This window comes from Petaurus breviceps, unplaced genomic scaffold, assembly GCF_028583685.1.
Source record: "Petaurus breviceps papuanus isolate PSGF00001 unplaced genomic scaffold, PetGlider_PUasm1.0 90925, whole genome shotgun sequence".
Taxonomy (NCBI): domain Eukaryota; kingdom Metazoa; phylum Chordata; class Mammalia; order Diprotodontia; family Petauridae; genus Petaurus; species Petaurus breviceps.
The window spans coordinates 14,013,993-14,034,233 of NW_027187380.1; the positions used below are offsets into that span (position 1 = coordinate 14,013,993).

General features: G+C 42.0%; 1 protein-coding gene across 1 annotated transcript in view; it reads right to left on the reverse strand.

Annotated features, from left to right (window-relative positions):
- Positions 1 to 7,873, reverse strand: part of KIF19 (kinesin family member 19) — a 57,873-nt gene extending 50,000 nt beyond the window's left edge. Inside the window, exons 1-2 of the mRNA XM_069076501.1 lie at positions 7,737 to 7,873; positions 1,855 to 1,935 (exon numbers count right to left, since the gene is read on the reverse strand). Of these exons, the coding sequence (XP_068932602.1) occupies positions 1,855 to 1,935; positions 7,737 to 7,775 (120 nt within the window). The 5' untranslated portion in view covers positions 7,776 to 7,873. The remainder of the gene's footprint in view (positions 1 to 1,854; positions 1,936 to 7,736) is intronic.
- Between the last annotated feature and the right edge of the window lie 12,368 nt (positions 7,874 to 20,241).

Here is a 20,241-nt window from a genome sequence, read left to right on the forward strand (position 1 = left end):
TCTCTCTCTCTCTCTCTCTCTCTCTCTCTCTCTCTCTCTCTCCCCCTTTCTCTCTCTTCCCCTCCCTCTCTCTCTCTCTCTCTCCCTCTCTCTCCATATACATACACATATATATATATATACATATATACTATATACGTTAGAGAGGCTGTATATAAAGTACAATATAATTTGACAGCTGTGTGCAGGACAGATTAAGGCTGAAAACAAGAAGGCCAAGTAGGAAGCTATTACAGTAGTCAAGGTGTGAGGTGATGAGGACTGAATGAAGTGGTGGCTATATATGTGAAGAGAAGGGGATGGATGGAGGAAACATTGTGAAGGTAGAAGTGACAAGACCTTACAGCTGTTTGGATGTGGTGAATGAGGGAGAGGAAAGAATGAAAGAGGAGAAGGGTTGGTGGCATAGAGGTCAGAGTGAGGAAGATGGGTTTGAGAACTATCTCAGGCACCAGCTTTGTGACTGTGGACAAGTCACTAACTTCTCTCAACCATAGTCAGTTTTCTCATCTGTAAAATGGAGATAATATTTTGAGGCAGCACTTACCTCACAGGCTGCTTGTGGGGGGCCAAACGAGATGACCTATGTAAAGAAAGCACCTTGCAAACTTTAAGGCACTATGTAAATGTCATTTATTTTCATTATTATCATTATCATTCTTGTTGTTGTTAACCTAGGAATGAAACAAGTATTTATTAAAAACTTACCATGTGCCAGGCACCGAGCTAAGCTCTTTACAGATTCAATCCTTACAACAGCCCTGGGAGGTAGGTGCTATTATTATCCATTATCCATTTTATAGCTGAGGAAACTGAGGCTGACAGAGATTAAATGACTTGCCTAGGATCACACAGCTAGTGTTTAAGGTCAAATTTGAACTCAGGTCTTCCTGACTCCAGGCCTAACACTCCATCTACTGCCTCCTGCCACCTGAGTTATTGATGTTCTGTGATTTCAGTCCAGTTCAGCTCTTCCATGACCCCATTTGGGGTTTTCTTAGCAAAGATACTGGAATGAGTTGCCATGTCCTTCTCCAGATCATTTTATAAATCAGGAAACTAAGGCAAATAGAGTTAAGTGACTTGCCCAGGGTCACACAGCTAGTATGTGTCTAAGGTCAGATCTGAAGTCAGGAAGACTCAATTTTCCTAATCCCAGGCCCAGCACTTTATCGACTGTATCATCTAGCTACCTTGCTAATAACTAGGAGGAAGTAGTTGTTTGGAGGAAGAGAAGTTTTGGGAGCAATGTGGTCATTGAATCTCAAGTCAAAGGGCCTGGATTTGAGTTCTATGTCTTCTTCTTACTAGCTGTGTCAACTTGAGTCTCAGTTTCCTCATCTGTAAAATGGGTGAAACATACTGTTTACCTCACAGAGTTGTTGTTATCAAAATGCTTCATAAAATTTAAAACTCTCTAAAAATATAATTTGGCCAGCTAGGTGGTGCAATGGGTAGAGCTCAAGTCTTGGAGTCAGGAAAACTCATCTTCCTGAGCTAAAATCTAGCTTCAGACACTTAACAGCTGGGTGACCCTGGGCAAGTCACTTAATCCTGTTTATCTCAGTTTCCTCATCTATAAAATGGGTTGGAGAAGGAAACAGCAAACCACTCCAGTATTCTTGTGAAGAAAATCCCACTGGGGTCAGAAAGAGTCAGACACAATTGAAAAATGACTAAACAACAACAACAACAATAAATATGACTTCTTGTTGTTACTGGTGGTGGTGGTGGTGGTGGTGGTGTTTGTTAGGTTTGGGAGGCCTAGGTGGCTCTATTTCCCTGGCCAGACCAAATATAACTTGTATCCAGGCTTCCAGATCAGTCCATCTCCCTGACCTTTTCTTGGCTTACCTGTTCATCCACTTTATGGGCAATGAGTGTGGCTCCTTCCTCCAGCTCTGTGACACTAATGGGCCGGACCCGGAGTGCCACCTAAGAAAGATACCAGATTTCCTGTTAGGCTCAGCGAAGCTGGGGCTGAGGGACAACGGATTCCACATCCAAGAAAACCCAAAGTCTTAGAGAGGATCGCTTGTTAGCTCATGGCCTGGGAGGGCAGGTTAGGTTGGCCCTGTTTGTCCTGGGCGCTCTCCTCATTCTCCCTCCCCTCTTCTTTCAGCTCTCTATCCAACAACATATAGTTGTCTAATTCAATGAGAGTTAACATAGAAGTGGTTGAGGGCCTGCTTTGTGTTAGGTGCTTGAGAGATGGACAAAACAAAACAGTCCCTGCTTTCAAGGAACGTACATTCGACTGACAGGATACAACATGTATGCAAGTGAGTAAATTCAAAGTCATGAACGGAAAGCAATACCAAGTGATTTCAAGAGAGATAATGCTAAAAAAAACAACTGGGGAGGATCCTCAAAGGTTTTGTGACAGAAGTGGTACCCAAGCTGTGCTTTGAATGGACCTCTAGGTTCTAAAAGGTGGAGGTGAGAAAGGAGTGCATTCTAGGCATTTGGGACCATGTGTGCAAAGATGAGGGGGTAAGGGATAGGATGTCATTGAGGAGAAACAGCTAGCAGTTCAGTTTTATTGGAACAGAATGTGTAAAGAGAAGTATATCTGTGTGTGTGTGTGTGTGTGTGTGTGTGTGTGTTAGAGAGACAGAGACAGAGAGAGGGAGGGAGAGAGAGAGAGAGGTAGAAAAGAGAGAAAAAGAAAGGAAGAGAGAGACAGAGTGATAGAGAAAAAGAGAGGAAGAGAGAGAAGGAGGCAGTAATAGAGAGGAGGGAGAGGGAGAAAGAGAGGGACAGATGGGGAAGTCATCACTTCTCCCCCTTTGTCTCATATGCCCCAAGGGCTGTGCCATTTTGTCACTGACTATTCTTCCTAGGCTCATGGAGTCAGACCAGTGCAAAGATACAAATCTACCTGGGACTGGGCTTAAAATACCCATGAGGTTGGCAGTAATGAAAATCCCAGGGTCTCCTTTATAATAAGGATATCAATAAAAACAATAATAGCTAGTCTTTATATAGCAATTTTAGCTTTATGTAGCACTTTTCATGTTACCTCAATTACAATAATCCTAGAAGGTAACATGCTATTATTATTTCCAATTTACAGATGAGGAAACTGAGTCAGAGAGAGGTTGTCATTTGCCCAAGGCAAGATTCAAACTCAGGTCCTCCTAGCTCTAGGACCAGCATTGTGTTACCTTGCTGCCTCTATATGGTGACATCAATGATGCCAATTGAGGATCCAGGGCATTGGACAGTTCTATCATTCACTAGCTATGTAACCGAGGACAAATCGTTTAACTTCTCTGAGTTTTGGTTTCCTCATTTGTAAAATGGAGATAATAATCCTTGCACTCACATGGTGGTTTCTGGGCAAACTGGGCACTGTATGATTGTGAGTTTTGTACTGCCACCCCCAAGGACCCTATTCTCTTATCCAAGGTGGGCTGAACAATTAGATTCCCTTGAGTCACCCTCTATACCCCCACACCTAGCCTGCCTTAAAGAATCTATGTCTGTAACCAAGTCAGACCTACCTTAGGGCAGAAGGACTGAAAACAATTTAATATTTTTCTAGAAGAAAGGAAATGAGCACCTGGAGAAAAGACAGGGCCACACCTGGTCCAGCATTAGAGTGGAATTTCCAGAGGACAGTCGGCACCTTTTTCCATAGGAGGAAAGGAAGAGTGGTCTGGCAACTTAGGGATGGGCGCTCACCCCACATGACCCTGCTGAAGGCTAGTGCCTTCCCTCTGTTGATTATTTTGTCTTTCTCTTGCTCGAACTTGGTTGTTTGCATGTATTTCCAGTGCATGGCACATAGTAGGAACTGAATAAATTCTTGCTGATTGTTTTTGACTAACTCTCACATCAGCCCTGAGCCACAGGTGCCTAGTTATAGTCACTGAAAAGACTGTTCTTTCATGTTTCTCTCCTCTGAGCCCCAAGGCTGACTTTTCTAGCATTGATACCATTTCTCACCATAATCACCTCACTAAACATTTAGCATGCAGGGAGATAGGTGTATATGTGATTGTGTAGTGTCTTAAGCTTTACCCAGACTTCTAGATTTCCCTAAGAGCAACCAAGATGCCTGTCCTGAGGGAGTCCACAGTTCCAGGGAGAGACTCTGAAGACAGCTTTGTCTGTGAGCTTTGCTTTGCTTAGATGTATAACCAAATTAACTACCTGCACCTCCCCTGTGATCTGCTCCTTCATGTCTCTGACACCTAAACAGAGGTGTCTGTGTGCCTGGAGATTAGACACTCCAGTAATGACAAGGTGAATAGGGAGGGCTGTTTTGATGGCTAGGGTAAAGTCAGCAGAGCAGAGAGGAGTGTACATACACCAGGAGGGTCTTCCATTTGCGATTCTAAATGATACAAATTCCATTTAGTCCCATATTTCTACTTCAGGAGGAAGGAGGCAGAAAGACATTGTACACACTGGGGTAAAGTGTGATCAGTCTCATTGTCCATCTAACAGTACCTCCTCTTTGTTCACAAAGAAACTACACAAGTTTTGTGAAATAAGCACTTTGTTTTAAGTTAGGGGGTCTAGGTTTAAATCCCAATCTGATATTCATGACCCGTGACTACTTGTAAGAAAGTCACTTCATTGGGTAGACTAAATTATTTCTAAAGTTCCTTTGAGTTCTAAATTCTATAACTCTGTTAGTAAAGGGTCACTGTGGTACAATGGTGCCACCCACCAGTCTCTACTCACAAAACAGAATGGCAAGAATTGTAAGGATACTGGAGCCAGGGAGATGGAAGTCTCATAGAATCATAAAATTAGGACCTTAGGGGTCAACTAGACCAGTGTCATCAAACTCAAATAGAAACTGGGACCAGTATTCTCTACCGAAGCATCCCATAGGCTGCACATTGATGTCATCTTAAAATGCAATGTTATCTATGTTTTATTGTATTTTTATTTTTGCCAAACATTTACCAATTACATTTTAATCTGGTTTCCTGAATTTGAGAGTATTGCTGGTTTTGTGTTTGACACTTCTGATCTAGACCAATCACTTCATTTTATAAATAAGAACACTGAGGCCTAGAGGGGCTAAGTGACTTGACCAAGGTCACACAGGTAGTAAGGGATAGAAGCAAGATTTGAACACAGGTTTTCTCAGTCCAAAGGAAGCATTCACACTGTACCATGCTGTTTCCTTAATCAAAGATCATAGATTTAGAGCCAGAAAGAACCTTAAAATAAGTTAGTCCATCCACAGAAATGAGGTGACTTGCATATAAGTAGTCTCAGGTCATAAATAGCAGAGTTAGGATTTAATCCCAGACCCTCTGATTCCAAATGCCAATGCCTATTCCATGACACCCATGTAACTTTCCTTGGTACAAAGTCTCCGATGCTCTCTTTGTTTGACCAAGCTATTCTCTCAACAGACGTCCTTAATAAGGAAATTCCTAGTGAGCACACCTGCTCATAATTGCATAAGGTTTCTAAATAATAATCATTATCTTTTTCCAAGGGGAGAAGCAACACCAGCCAGTTCGTATTCATCAGTTTCCTTAGTTATATACCCTGCTGATGGAAAGAGGAAGGTCACTCCAATCCAGCCCAATCTGCGTTGTTTTTCCCTGGTGAGCCAATTTTCAAACGCACAGATTTTAAAATATCAAAGAGGATGTTCTAGTTCCCAGGGCCTTAAGGTCAGGGCCTTGGCAAGAGTCCCATCTCCTTATCAGAGGCCTTGCTGCAATAGCAGTGTATCTTTTGGTGAGATGCTATTGCTAGATTGCTTCACTACCTACCTACTGCTAAGGGATGATCTATACAGAGTTCTCTAGTGTAGGACACTTGGGGATTAATGGATTGTAGTTTTAGAGCTAAAGAGAATTTTGAGGTCCTAAATTACAACCCATCTTCTTTTTTTTTTTTTTAAGCAATTGGGGTTAAGTAACTTGCTCAAGGTTACACGGCCAGTTATTTCTGGGTGTGGTGCTGAGTATCTGAGCCCAGATTTGATCCCCAGGTCATCCCGACACTGGAGCCGGTGCTCTTACTCACTGAGCCACCTGGCCGCTCCTATGCAATTGGGGTTAAGTAACTTGCTCAAGGTTACATGGCCAGGTGTTTCTGGGTGGGTGCTAAGTGTCTGAGCCCGGGATTTGATCCCCAGGTCATCCTGACACTGGAGCCGGTGCTCTTACTCACTGTGCTACCTGGCTGCCCCAACCCATCTTCTTATAGATAAGGAAACTGAGGCACAGACATTAAGTTACTTGCCCAGGTTGAGCATTTGAACCCATCTTACAGACACCAGTGCTCAATCTACTATGCCACCCTACCCCCTCAAGGAGAGGAGGAATTTTATGTGTATGTACGTGGGGGGTGGGGAAAGGCAGAGATTGGAGTAACCCCTGGGATGATGTCTCTGCAAGCAACGGAAAGATGTGATAGGGAGGTAGGCTATTAATAGCCTTTATACCCCACCGCACCCCCCCAGATTCATTATAGACCCTACAATGCATAAAAATCATTGTAGTTGTCCAAGTTTCTCTGTGAAGTAGAGTTCTGAATTGCACAACATCTTGAGTTACCTTGTAGACCTTGTCTGAGTCAAGGGCAACACTTTTCTCTAGTAATTCCTATATCCATTTGCCCTTATTCTCAGCTCTCCTTAGCCACCTTCACCCCACAATACTGCCTGGGCAAGATACCCACTAGGATTTAAATAGATAGGTTCAAGTTGCCTTTTCTTCCTTCTCTTGCTTCCCCTCTGTCGACAGGAAATAGAAGCAAACCTGACCCTAGCCTCTACATAGGCATGACAGCTGCTGTGGGCTAGGGAAATGAAGAGAGATGCATAGATGGTCCTGGCCTAAAGATACACCAGCACAAATTCTGGGAGAGGAGGATGAGGGGAGTCCCACAAATGTAATAAGACACATGCAATGTTAGAGGGGTAGGTTGTGATCTCACTTCTCACTAGGGTCTCTTCCAGACATCTCAGGTTCAGACGGGAAAAGAATGAGGTGTGTCTAAGCAGGCAAGCAAGGATGCTCCCCCCACTCCCAATTTAGAGGAAATTTACAGAGCCAAGATAACAAACTTCACAAAATCCAAACAGACTGGCAAGCCCATCACCCCATCTAATGAAACCATTCCTTTTGTTTTCTCCACCAGAGAGCTATCACTCTAATGTTGGTGCAGTCGTATGTGTTTGTATGGGAGTGAGGGGGTGCAGATTGTTAGAAGATAGGAGGGCTTCTGGGCAGGGGTTTGGGGAAGCTGAGGGGGAGTGTGCAGACAGGTGTATATTTTAGCTGGAGAAGGTTCATGAATTTGCTGGATGGCAGCGCAAGCGGGTCTCTTAGGCACTGGTTAGTTGAGTTTGGCTAGGTATAGGGTGATGGGGCTTTGCTCTGGGTGGAGAGTTTGAGAAGTCCTAAGAGGCTGGAATGTGAATGAATGTGTGTGGGGCCTGTTCTGCAGTGGGTGGAGGAGTTGAATTTGGGAGGAGGTGTGTAGGTGGGGGCCTATTTCTAGAGATGGGTTGAGGAGGTGCAGATAAGGAAAGGAGAGTCTGTTAGGAGGGGGTAAGTTGAGCTGGAAAGGGATGTGGGGAAAGTGTGTGTGTGTGTGTGTGTGTGTGTGTGTGTGTGTGTGTGTGTGTGTGTGTGTGTGTGTGTGTGTAGGTGTGGGCATAGGTGCAGGTATAAGTGTAGGGGGAAATCCAGAATCGGAGAGTGGACGGCTATTGAGTGAGACAGGGAGAACGAGGAGCCCGGACTCACGATAAGCTGCTGGTCCTTGGAGTCCGCGCTGTCCTTCATGCTGGCTGCCGCACGGAGGGCTCAGGCCCGCACCCCACAAGCGTCGGTCCCTCCCTCCCACTTCAGCTGCCGCCCAGTCGGCCGCTGCCTGACAACCGGAAACCAACGACGCGCTCGAGGCCAAGGGCACCGGACCGGGGAGGCGGAGAAAGGGGAGGGGGAAACCGACGGCCCCTCCTCCTCCTGCTGCCCACTGCGCGGGACCAGTGTCCTCGCCCCGGCCAGCCGCAGCGCGGACCCACTCAGTGCCCTTCCGACTTTGGAACCTCCCTCCCCTGGCCTCCAGGGGGCTGTTCTGCTGGTTCCACCTCCACGCCTCCGGACCCTGGGCTCTCCGCTATCTGGGAACTAGCCCACCTGCGATCCCCGCATCCCAGCTATCCCGGCGCTAGTCCGGCCCCAGTACCCTACGGCTGTGTCAGCCTGCCCCACAAATTAACAAAGTTTGTGTGTCTTTTCAGTCTGTGTGTTTCGTCCCTTTTTCCTCTCTCCAGGACTTCTAGCTCCTGCCCTGCTCCACGGCTCCAGCCCTACCGGATTGCTGAGGATCCTTGGGCTGGGAGCCCAGAAGGCAGAGCAAGCCTCTAACGCCTGGGGATCGGTGGGGAATGGGGCGGGGCGGGAAGCCTAGATGGCTCCCCTTCCCTGTCTTGGTCAAGTCTGTGGTTGGATGGGTCTGTCTCTGTATTTGCCTTTATCTTGATCAAGGATGCCCCCCTCCCCAATATATGTTTCTATAGAGCTAGCTTAAGTTTGCAAAGCACTTTCCACATGTTATGTCATTTAAACATCACAGCACACGGTAGGTGCTATTATCATCCCCACTTTACAGATGAGGAAAACTAGGCTGAGAAAGGGGAGGTCGACTTTGCCAGTATAATCCAAGGGTTGGAACTCAGATCTTCCTCACTCAAGTCCAACGTTCTATTCCACTATGCTATTTAGCTGTATTTCTAGCCTTAATGGCCTTCTCTTAGTTTTAGGGGGTAGGGGGCTGTCCCATTGCAGTTGGGTTGTCCTTGTTTGTCCAAGACTGTCATCTTGGTAAACCTCACTGACTCAGACTGTAAGGCAAGTACTTTTCTGATTAGTTCCTCCCTGTCGACATGTGAGGCAGTGTCTGTCTATGTCAGTGTCCCACAAAGAAATAAGGTTTGGGTTTCTTCTCTCCCCTCCTCCAGGAGCAGATTAGCCCCTGTGAGCTGGCAGCCACCTGCCTTTCGGCAGTGCTGACGGACAGATTCTTTAAAACACCTCTCCAGACTGTTCAAGCCCATCTACCCCAGGGACTTTGTCAGAGGGAACTACCGCACTCACTTCCTTGCCACACATTCACTGTGTTTATTTCCCTCTGGGAAAGGTTTGATGAAATACAGACATATCTCCTGAGGGATGTTTCAGAGGCCCTGGCACATAGCCAAAGAGGGAGAAGTTGGTGCCAGCTTCTGCACAGGGATAGACTCCCTCAGCTCTCCTAAGACTGATCTGGGTATCATTATTAATAAATATTAAGGAAACATTAATAAACGTCCAAGGGAATGATGAATGGGTCAGTTAGTTGGAGTCATAACTAAAGATTCTGGTGCCTGAACTAAATTAATTTTGGAATAAATCAAATTATCTAGAGAAACTAGACTCTAACATGAAGAATAAGTGAGCTCAAGCTGTTGCTCCTGGGACCTGAAGGCCAACCCTTTCCCTGAATGCCAGGATGTTGGTGAATCCTGGAAGGAGACATGTTAGGAGATTCGATTCTGTTAATATTATTCTTTCCAGCTGCCCCAGATCCCAAGAGAAGAGGGGGTCCATGTAGGAGGGAGAGGAGGTGACAGTCTCAGGGAGAAGAAATTGACTGGTTCTCTAGAATCCAAGCTACACCCCTGTAGGGCTTCTGACAATTTTTGACTCCCTAACCTCAAGGAAGGAGTGGAGAGGGGAAGGGTGTCAGTGGGGCAGTGAGGAGGAGGGGAATTATAGAGGTGGGCTCTGTGAGAGTGTAGCTATAGTGATGGCCTAGGAAAGAGGTATATCTGTACCAGAAAAAGCCCTGGTTACCCTACATTAGTTATGATTCCTCTCTATTAGTATGCCCAAAGGTCATACCTCTAACTTAATCCTGTGTCATTCTTTGAATTAACTATTGGCCAACTGTTGATTGTCAAAAGGAGGATGGGCTGATAGAATATAAATTGGACAATAGAAACTTATTCCTCCTACAAGAAAAATATCCAGGATGAGTCTTACTTATTGTATTATATGTAGCATCATCTTTATGAGTGAAACATTGTGCTTTAGTTACCAATGTGGGGGAATGATGGTATTTAATTATCAGATCCTTGACATAGCCTGAGTAAAATTAAGTCATCAACAAGCATTTATTGAGTACCTACTATTTACCAGGCACTGTGCTGAGTAAGCCCCAGGAATACAAAGAAAGTGAAAAACACAATCCCTGCCCTTGAAGAGCTCTCAGTTTAATGGGATGGGATCCTGTGGAAATCAGGTCTCTGGGAAGCAGTAATTTAAATGGAAAACCTAACCATGTACCAGGCTGCTTATTTTAATATTTCAGTAATGAATCCTTCAAAATAGTAGCCTTATTCAAGTTATAGTATTATGTAAACTTATTATATATACATTTCCTTTGGGTTGGAACCAACAACTATTTTGCTATTGTTGTTCAACCTTTTTTTCAATTGTGTTTAAGTCTTTGTGACTCCATTTGGAGTTTTCTTGGCAAAGATACTGGAGTGGTTTGCCATTTCCTTCTCCAGCTCATTTCACAGATGAGGAAACTGAGGCAAACAGGGTGAAGTGACTTGCCCAGGGTCACACAAATAATAAGCATGTGAAGCCAGATTTGAACTCAGGAAAAGGAATCTTCTTGACTCCAGGCCCTGTACTTTATCCACTGTGCCAGCTACCTGCCCAATTACCATATTTTACATGATTATAATTTCAAATAGCATGAATTTAGATACAAGAGACCATTTCCCAACACACATTATTCACAGTAATTGGGATCTATCTGGGACCAAAAACAGTTATTACCTGGTTGTCAGTTCTCTAGTGATGCTTCCAATCCTCTGAATTAGGTAAGTCCTTGAAAAAGGTGTACAGCCCATTGTAGTATGTATTCAATAACTTTTTGTCATGGTAGGATCTATCAAAAGCCTGCAATCTACTGACAAAGAACCTAGTCAGAGTGACCCCAGATCCCAGGTTCATTGGTGGAGAATGGAGGTCCAGTCTCCTTTTTCTTCTTCTGTTTAGATTCTCACAATTCCCATTTATGCAATGGGAAGAGGACTCATTGGCTTTGGAATTTTAGGACGTCCTGGAGTCAGGTCGATGGTGAGGTAGAGAGAGAACCACACTTGGAGTCAGAAAGTCCTCAGTTCACATCTGGTCTTAGATACTTACTAGCTGTCTGATGATGGGCAAGTCACTTAACTTCTGTCTCAGTTTCCCCATCTATAAAATAGGGACAATGATACCAGGGCCATTGTGGAGGTCAAATGAGATAATACATGTGAAGTGCTTTACAAACCTTATAACACTATAGAAATGCTATTATTATTAACTGAATTTAAATCCAACCCCTTATGCTGACTACCTGTATAGCCTTGTGCAAGCTACTTAACCTTTCCAGACCTCAGTTTCTTCATCTGTAAAATAAAGATGTTGAACTGGATACCCTCTGAGTCCCTTTCTTGCTGTGCAAAGTTTTTGGCTTGAAAATTCACTCCTTCCACTTGCTGGGGGCAATTAGTCTGTAATCTATAGTCTGAAAGTGCTTCTTTGGGCATTTAGAGATTGTGACTTGCCCATTGTCAAAGTGATACATCTGAGACCAATTTAGGTACCCTCTCCCTCTCAAACTCATGAGGTTGCTACTAAGGCTGGAAATGGCCCTTAAGATCAAGGTTCAGTGACTTAGGCTCAAGGAAAGAAACACAAAGCAGAAGGGACAGTCAGGGACTTGAGATCTAGTCTTGGGCTCACCTGGGTTAAGCATGTGTTCTTTTTTTTTGTAAATAGTATTTTATTTTTTTCCAATTACATGTAAAGATAGTTTTCAACATTCATTTTTATAAATGAAAACTCATTTTGAATTCCAAATTTTTCTCCCTTCCTTCCCCCTTTCCTAAGATGGCAAGCAATTTGATATAGGTTATATTGTGCAATCATGTAAAACATATTTCCATATTAGTCATGTAGTGAAAGAAGAAACAGAAAAAGGAAAAAGAAAACCATGAATAAAATAAAGAAAGTGAAAATAGTATGCTTCAATCTGCATTCAGACTCTATCAGCTCTTTCTCTGGATGTGGGTATTTTATTATATTATGTTTATTATATTATATTATATTTATATTATTTTTAATATATTTATAATTTAATATATCTGGATGTGGGTAGTATTTTCCATCATGAGTCTTTTGAACTTGTCTTAGATCACTATATTGCTGGGAAGAGCTAAGTTTTTCATAGCTAATCATTGAACAATTTGCTGATACTTTGTACAATGTTTTCATGGTTCTGCTAACATCATTTTGTGTCAGTGCATGTAAGTCTTTCCAGGTTTTCCTGAAACCCATCTGCTTGTCATTTTTATAGCAAAATAACATTCCATTATATTCATATACCACAGCTTGTTTAGAAATTCCCTGATAAGAATCTCCTTAATTTCTAATTCTTTGCCACCACAAAAAAGAGGTGCTATAAAAATTTTTGTGCAGGGGCAGCCAGGTAGCACAGCGAGTAAGAGCACCGGCTCCAGTGTTGGGATAACCTGGGGATCAAATCTTGGCTCAGATACTCAGCACCACACCCAGAAATAATTGGCTGTGTAACCTTGAGCAAGTTACTTAACCCCGATTGCTTAAAAAAAATTTTTTTTTGTGCATGGAAATCCTTTTCCCTTTTTTATGATCTCTTTAGGATATAGACCTAGTAGTGGTATCAAGCATATGTTCTTTCTGCCATATAATCATAGCTGTCATAGCCACTGAAAGGCAGGGGAGAGAAACCATGCCCCATCCCTACCTCCTATTTTCCAGCAAAGTTCAAGGAGAGATGGAAGAATCTTGAATGACATCTTCAAAAGAGAGGAAGTAGAATAACATGGAGTTTCTTTCCTTGTTTCCTCTTAAAGCCTACCCAGCAGGCAGCTCCTTCTGGCTCAAATTACCACTCTTCTTTAATGGGTTCCATTTATAGAGACCAAGACTCCAATCAGGGTTACTGTGCCACACATGTCCTTTAGCAAGAATAAAACATCTACCTGTACTCCACAGAGCCAGAGGAGTTTCCCAGCTCTATGGCAGCTATGAGAGGCCCACATATGGGGCTAGAAGATCCCAGGGAAAATGGACACATTAATACAATGTTGGCGGAGCTGTGAATTCATCTGGCCATTCTAAAAAACAATTTAGAACTATGCCCCCCAAAGTTATTCAATTGTGTATAATCTTTGACCCAGTGACACCGTTACTAGGCCTATATCCCGAAGAGATTAAAGAAAGAAGAAAAGGCTCCATCCATACAAAAATATTTATAGCATTTCTTTTTTGGTGGCAAAGGACAGGAACCTATGAGGGTACCCATAATTTGGGGAATGGTTAAACAGATGATGATATACAAATGGGATGAAATACTATTATGCTGTAAGAAATGGGGAAGGGAATGGTTTTAGTGAAAACTGTGAAGTGTTATATGAACTAAGAAGAACAATTTATACAATAACAACTACATAGTAAAGACAAACAACTTTAAAGACCAAGAACTTTGATTAGTGTAATGACCAGCAATGATGCAAGAGAACCAATGATGAAATATACTAGATTCGGAGTACAGAATTTGGGGTCACATGGTAAATATGGGCATTTGTTTTTCTTGACCCTACATATTTGTTAGAAGGGTTTCTTTCTCTCTCCCTCATTTTTTTCTTCTAATTGCGGGGGAGTGGGGGAGCGGTAGGCGATGGAGCATAGATTTTAGAAAATAGATTTTTGTTAACTGAGAAAATTAATTATATAAAATAAGGAAAACAAAGAATTGGCAGCAGCAGTTGAAGCAATGATAGGATTCCTGAAGAAGCATATGGAGGCTCCAGTTGGTCACCCACGTAGCCCAGAGGGAAAGTCCTGAGAAACAGACTTTCCCAGACTAAGAGATTTTGGCAGCCCAGGAAATGATAGTTACTGTGGAAGTATGTGAAGAATCAGGTATGTAGACAGACATGTGTGTAGATAGACAGACAGACAGATAGTCCCAAAGAATAAAATTTCCTGGGCAACATGGGGAACTGAGAAAGGGACTTGGGAAAAGCGAGAGACATGGACTTTGCCATTCACTGCATTTACAGCAAGTAACTCAAACAATGCAAGTCCTGTTGGATGGTGTGTTTCTTTGTTCATTAGCCCCCACATATTTTAGCCTTCTGAGATGTATTACAGTTATTTGAATGCTGCATGTGTTTTCTGTGTCTGTTTATGAAGAGCTCTTGGGAGTCATTTTTGTCTTCTCAATTTTTTTGTGGGTTGAAATAAAGGCTATACCATAGTTGGTTTGCAGCCATTATCTTGAGTACTTCTATGGGAACTGGCCATGTTGGTGGAGGCCTAGATCTGATTTACACCTAAGCTATAGTTGGCTTCCTGGTGAGGGCCACCAGCCAAAAGGGAGAAAATGCCTCTTTGAACTCAGCCTCCAGTTTGGGACTTCATTCATATGAATACAAGGATTTGGGCACCCCAGGTCATAGGTTACAAAAATCTTTACAAACCTTTTTCATCTTTCATCTGTTTATTGTCCTTCCAGTTTCAAACTTAAGTGTCCTTTGGGTAAATTTGATTATTTGGGTGTCTAACCAAAGGATGATAGAAGAATATGAGAAATATTACCTCATAAATGAGAGATAAGCAATTGATGGTAAGCCCACCTTGAAAAAAGCTTCATGAGGGACCTGGCTAAGCAAAGTCATCCTATGGGTATTTGAAGATGAAAAATGGAAGGAGGAGAGTAAATAGAAGCAAAATGGAAAAGATCTGCAAAGACCTTTTTAGCAAACTTTTTCTTACCATTGAGGACAATAGAGTTACCATGCCTAGGCTCTAATATTACAATCAAAGAAGTTATATAGTACAAGAGGAAGCAACGACACTAAAGGAAACAATTATGGGAGATTCAGTTGCATTAGTCAAAATGTAACTAGAAGAGATCTGAGTTGGAGGTGACATATTGTAAGGTAATTGAGAAATTGATTCGCAATGTACCCAAAAGGGGAATATACCAAAGATGTGTTTTTTTTTAAATTATAAACCTTGTCAATAACAAAAAGAGGTGGCCAAGACATCATAAATACCAACCTATATTCTTACTTTCTCATTTATTAAGAAACATTTTATCAGGACCACCTTATATGCAATAACTTGATAAAGTTATTAGAGGGAGAAGGCGGATTTTTTTTTTAGTATTATCACATCTTTGCCATCACATAATTGACTGGAAAAACAGAAAAATGCAAGATCTCACTGGGTTTATTCATTTTTTAAAATAATTGTTAATAGCATCTGATTTGGGAAAGCATAGGAACATTTTTGAGGTTGTTCTCTGACAAGATATCACTCATGCACATTACAAAATCAGGTAAGATTCCTTGATGGATACAGCATTAGAGAAGGACAACCTTGGTCCATGACCTGCAGGTTATAACTATTAGGCAAGGCAAAAAGCAGAGACCTTTCATTGGCCAAGGTTTTAACCATTATCATGGAGTAGCTCCAATGCAGAGTTCAATTTCGATAGGATTTCATGGAAATAGTGAGGTCCTCCTAATCTTCTTATTTGTAGATGATGTTGTGATGGTTGTGTCAAACTCCAGCATACTGTAAACCATCCTAGAAGAGAACCACTCAAAAGATGTTTGGTTTGAGCATCCACGTTGTTGTTCAGTCATTTCAGAAGTATCCAACTCTTCTTGAACCCATTTGGGGTTTTCTTGGCAAAGATCTTTCCATTTCCTTCTCCAGCTCATTTTACAGATGAAGAAACTGGGTTAAGTGAACTTGCCCAAGGTCACACAGCTAGTAAGCCAGATTTGAACTCAGGAAGATGAGTATTTCTGATTTCAGACCTGGCACTCTATCCACTGTACCACCTAGCTGCTCCTAAGCATCCACAAAGGAAAAACTAAGTAGATGAAGACTGCCTATTGTCCTGATTATGCCATGCAATTAGATAAGCAACCTCTAGAACATAGGGTCTTACTTTTTTGTGTGTCATGGACTCCTGTGGCAGGCTGATGAAGTCTATTCTCAAAATAATGGTTTTTTTAATGCATAAAATGAAATACATAGTATGACAAAGGACATCTATTATATTGAAATATAGTTATCAATATATTTGGCATAATATATTGATAATATTTGATATTAATAAGTTCTATGGGTTTTTAAAAACATATCTGTGGTATATTCCCATCTTTCATGTACATTGTGAATCAATTTCTCAATTATCTTAAATTTAAAAAACAAATTCACAAATCTTAGGTTAAGAACCTCTGCCTAGAGCTTGTCTATAAGTATAAATATCTTAGATAGATATTACAAATAGTAGAATCAGACCCAGAATTAAAAAGATAGGGTAGGGTGGACTAGATTGGGAGCTAAGGACAGAGTGGACACAGATTCATGGCTCCATGAGGAACACAGGGAAGGGATTACACCAGCTCTAAGGTGAACTTCTTAAGTGTCCCCAACAAGGGAGAAAAGGACGTCAGCAACCAGGAACTGGGAGTTACCCCTATGCTGCTCCTGCTCTCTAAGCTTCCCTCTGGATTTGGAATATATGTACTTGTGGGAGAGTTTCACTGATTCTAGGAGAACTATTCTTATTGAGTGACCTTATTAAATACCACCATCCACTTTTTTCTTGAGAAGTAACATTTTCCTTCATTTAGTTCCCTTAAGCTCTCTCCACTTCTATCCTTGCTTCTAAGGCAAGGATAGATAAAACATCATTTCTTATCTGGAAATTTAGATTAGCACTTAATAGTGTTTTTTCCACCAATTTTTCCAACTTTCCAATATTTCCAATTAGATGTAAAGATAGTTTTCCTTTTTTCCAAATTATTATATTTATTATCAATAGTCAATGGTCAATAAGTAACTTTCAGTTATAATATCATCCAATATCACCAAAAATAATCTAAAATAGACAATAATTCCCCTTTTGTTCAATTATGTCCATTGCATAGGTGAATAGATGGTGGATTAGTTGAGTGAGGAAACAATTACCTAGCATCTCTAGATGAATTTCTGATATTTTAAATATCTTAAAGTTTAAGAAGACAATAATGTCTTGTTTCAACCCTCAACATTTATCATCTCTCTTATTTCCATATCCTCAGTCTTTATATTTAATAAATGCAATATAGATAGTTTTCAACATTCATTTTCATTTCTTCTTTTTATGTCTTGACTTGCAAATTTACTGGGAAAATAAATGCAGTTTGCCTTACCTCTTTTCCCATACTCTACATTTCAAAATCTCTCATTAGCATCTTCCATTCACATTTCTTTATTCCAGTCTCTGGTAAAGAGATGGTCCTTTTCTTCTCCCCTTATTTGTATATTCTTGTATGTGTATAAGTTGTGAGTGCTGATTCCCTTGATAGAATGTAAGCTTCTTGAGGGACAAGGTTGTTTCATTTTTGCCTTTGTATCCTCGGAGCCAAGCACATTGGATACAAAGTGCTTGCTGATTAGTTCTTAGAGTTTATATTCCAGAGACACAAAGTCTCCTTTTTTCTTTGGTAATTGAAGATTTTTGTACCAATTAGGGGAACAAAGAAGACACTGGAGAGAACCAGTTGTTGTAGCTGATCCTGCAATTAACGTGGGGGTCATACATGGCAAAATGGAAGATAGAAAGCAAAATAGAGTCAGTTATGTTCTCCCAAAAATTCACTTTCAGCAGAAGTTAAATCAGAAATTCTCTTGACACAAGGAGTCAATTCAATAATCAATCAATCAAGAAACATTTGTTAAATGCCTATTATGTGTCAGCAGGCTAGAAAAAGGCAAAAGATAGTTCCTGCCCTCAAGGGGCTTATAATCTGATGGGGGAGACAACAGGCACACAAATAAATACAAAGTAAGCTACATACATGATAAATAGGAAATAATTAACTAAGGGAGGCACTGGAATTAAGAGGGACTGGGGAAGGTTTCCTGTAGAAGGTGGAACTCTAGTTGGGATTTAAAGGAATCAATCCATGGAGGTTGGTAGTCAGAAAGTATGTGCTAGTGCCCTGAGCCTTCCATCTGCTGGGCACAGCATGTCCCCTGAGGAAAGGCTGCTTGGGGCCAGGCCAGGCATCTTCCATAGGCATGAGAAGGTTTGACTCGACAGGGAGTCTATGACTTACTGCTTCCACTTCATAGTCAGCTTCCTCAGGTGAGAAGACTTCAGACCACTTGCATGCTAGTGTCTTATGCCTTCCATTGCCTGTGGGGCTTAGTGTCTCCTCAGGATAAGTTGCTAGTGGTCAGGCCAAAGAGTCTCCCATCTGCCCCAAAGCAACCATTTTTATTTGCACTAGTACAAGGCAACTTCCACCTCCTGCTACCTGTCCAATCTCCCAACTAAGTTATGGAGAGTCTACAATGCAAGGAAGATCAACCCTCCCTTTGAGTTCAGGTTTCCCATCTCCTGCTGTACTTGTTCTCTGAGGGTAGAAGAGTGGGACCTTCCCCTCAATGGTGAACATTCTTACACCTGCTCATATCCTTCAAATTTCAGTGACTCTGAGCAACTCAAGATCATCATCAGAACCCCAGTCCATGCCCCCTATCACTTGATTCCTCATTCTCGTCACCCTCAGCCTTCTCACTCTGAAGTTTCATTCTAACTCCACCCAACCCTTCTACTGTGCCCTCTGGAATGCCTGTTTCATAGGCAACAAACTTCCCTTCATCTTAAAGCTTTCCCTCTCCCACTCCTTCCATCTACTAGTTCTTACTGAACCTTGCACAGTCTCCCTGGCCCCCATTTCCAGTACTAGCTATACATTTATTCATTTACCTTAGTTCCCTGGTCAAGGTGGGGTCGTTGAAATACTCCTTGCTACCCATTGCCACTTCCAGTTTCTCTACCTTTCACCATTACTCAGTTACCTCTCTTCTTTTGAGGTTCATACTATTCATATCAACCCCCCAATCAAAATCCTGGTAGCTGTTGTCGCAGACCCCCAGGTCACTTCTTCAATGAGTTTAATATCTGGCTCACAATTGGATTTTCACCTCTCCCTCTGCTTTCCCTTCTATAATCTTATTCTTCATCTGCACCATGACCTCCAATCCCTTTACTCCTTGATTCTTTCCCAAGTCATCTCCCCTGCACTAATAATTCTCTCCTCTTCTTCCCATATTCACCCTTTGGTGAGCCAATTCAATTCTACACTGTTCTCCCTCTTGAATCCCTAGCCCCCTTATCATATCACCAGTCATGCCCTGTCAAACCTCAGCCTTGGATCACTTCAACCATTTGTCACCTTCACTTCTACACACATTCTGCTGAATGAAAGCAGAGAAAAATCACACAATCGTTTTCTGACTGGGTCCACTACAAATTTATATTATGTAATCTCAATTGGGCCCTCACTGCTGCTAGACAATCCTATTATGGAATCCATTATCAACTCACTATCTCACTCTCCACAATGACTCTTTCAAACCTTCTCATCCCTCCTTAAACCTCCTGTGGTTGCTTCTTCTGGCCCCCCATTCTCTCCACTGAGAATCTTGCCTCAGATTTTGCAGGAAAAAAATTAAGGAGGCCATTTACTGTGAACTCTCTCTCCTCTCCTCTTTCTTATCTTTTATCACTCAAGTGCCTTCTGCCTCTATCTCCTCCTTCACCTGTCTCACGTGATGAAGTGGCCTTACTCCTTACCAAGGCTACCATTCTACTTGTTCTGGTGATCCCATTCTATCCTGTTGTCCCCACTCTTTCACACGTTGTCAATCTTACTGTCTTTGCTAGCTTATTTCCTACTACCTACAAATGTGGTCTTGTCAACTCTCTCCTGAAAAAGCAAAACAAAACAACCCTCATTTGATCCTTCCATCCTTGATAACTATAGTCCTATAACTCTTCTGTCTTTTGTAGCTAAACTCCTCCAAAAGGCCATTTATAATAGGTGCAACCACTTTCTGTCTTCTCATTTTCTTCTTTCATCTCAACCTTTTACAATCTTGTTTCTGACCATGTCATTCCACTGAAACTGTTCCTCTTAGTTGCCAAATCTGGTGGTCTTTTCTCAATCCTCATTCTCCTTGACCTCTCTGTGGTCTTTGACACGGTTGATCACTCTCTTCTTTGATACTCTCTTTTCTCTAGATTTTCAGGGCACCACTCTCCTTTTTTTGATGAGGGAAGGCAAGGCAATTGGGGTTAAGT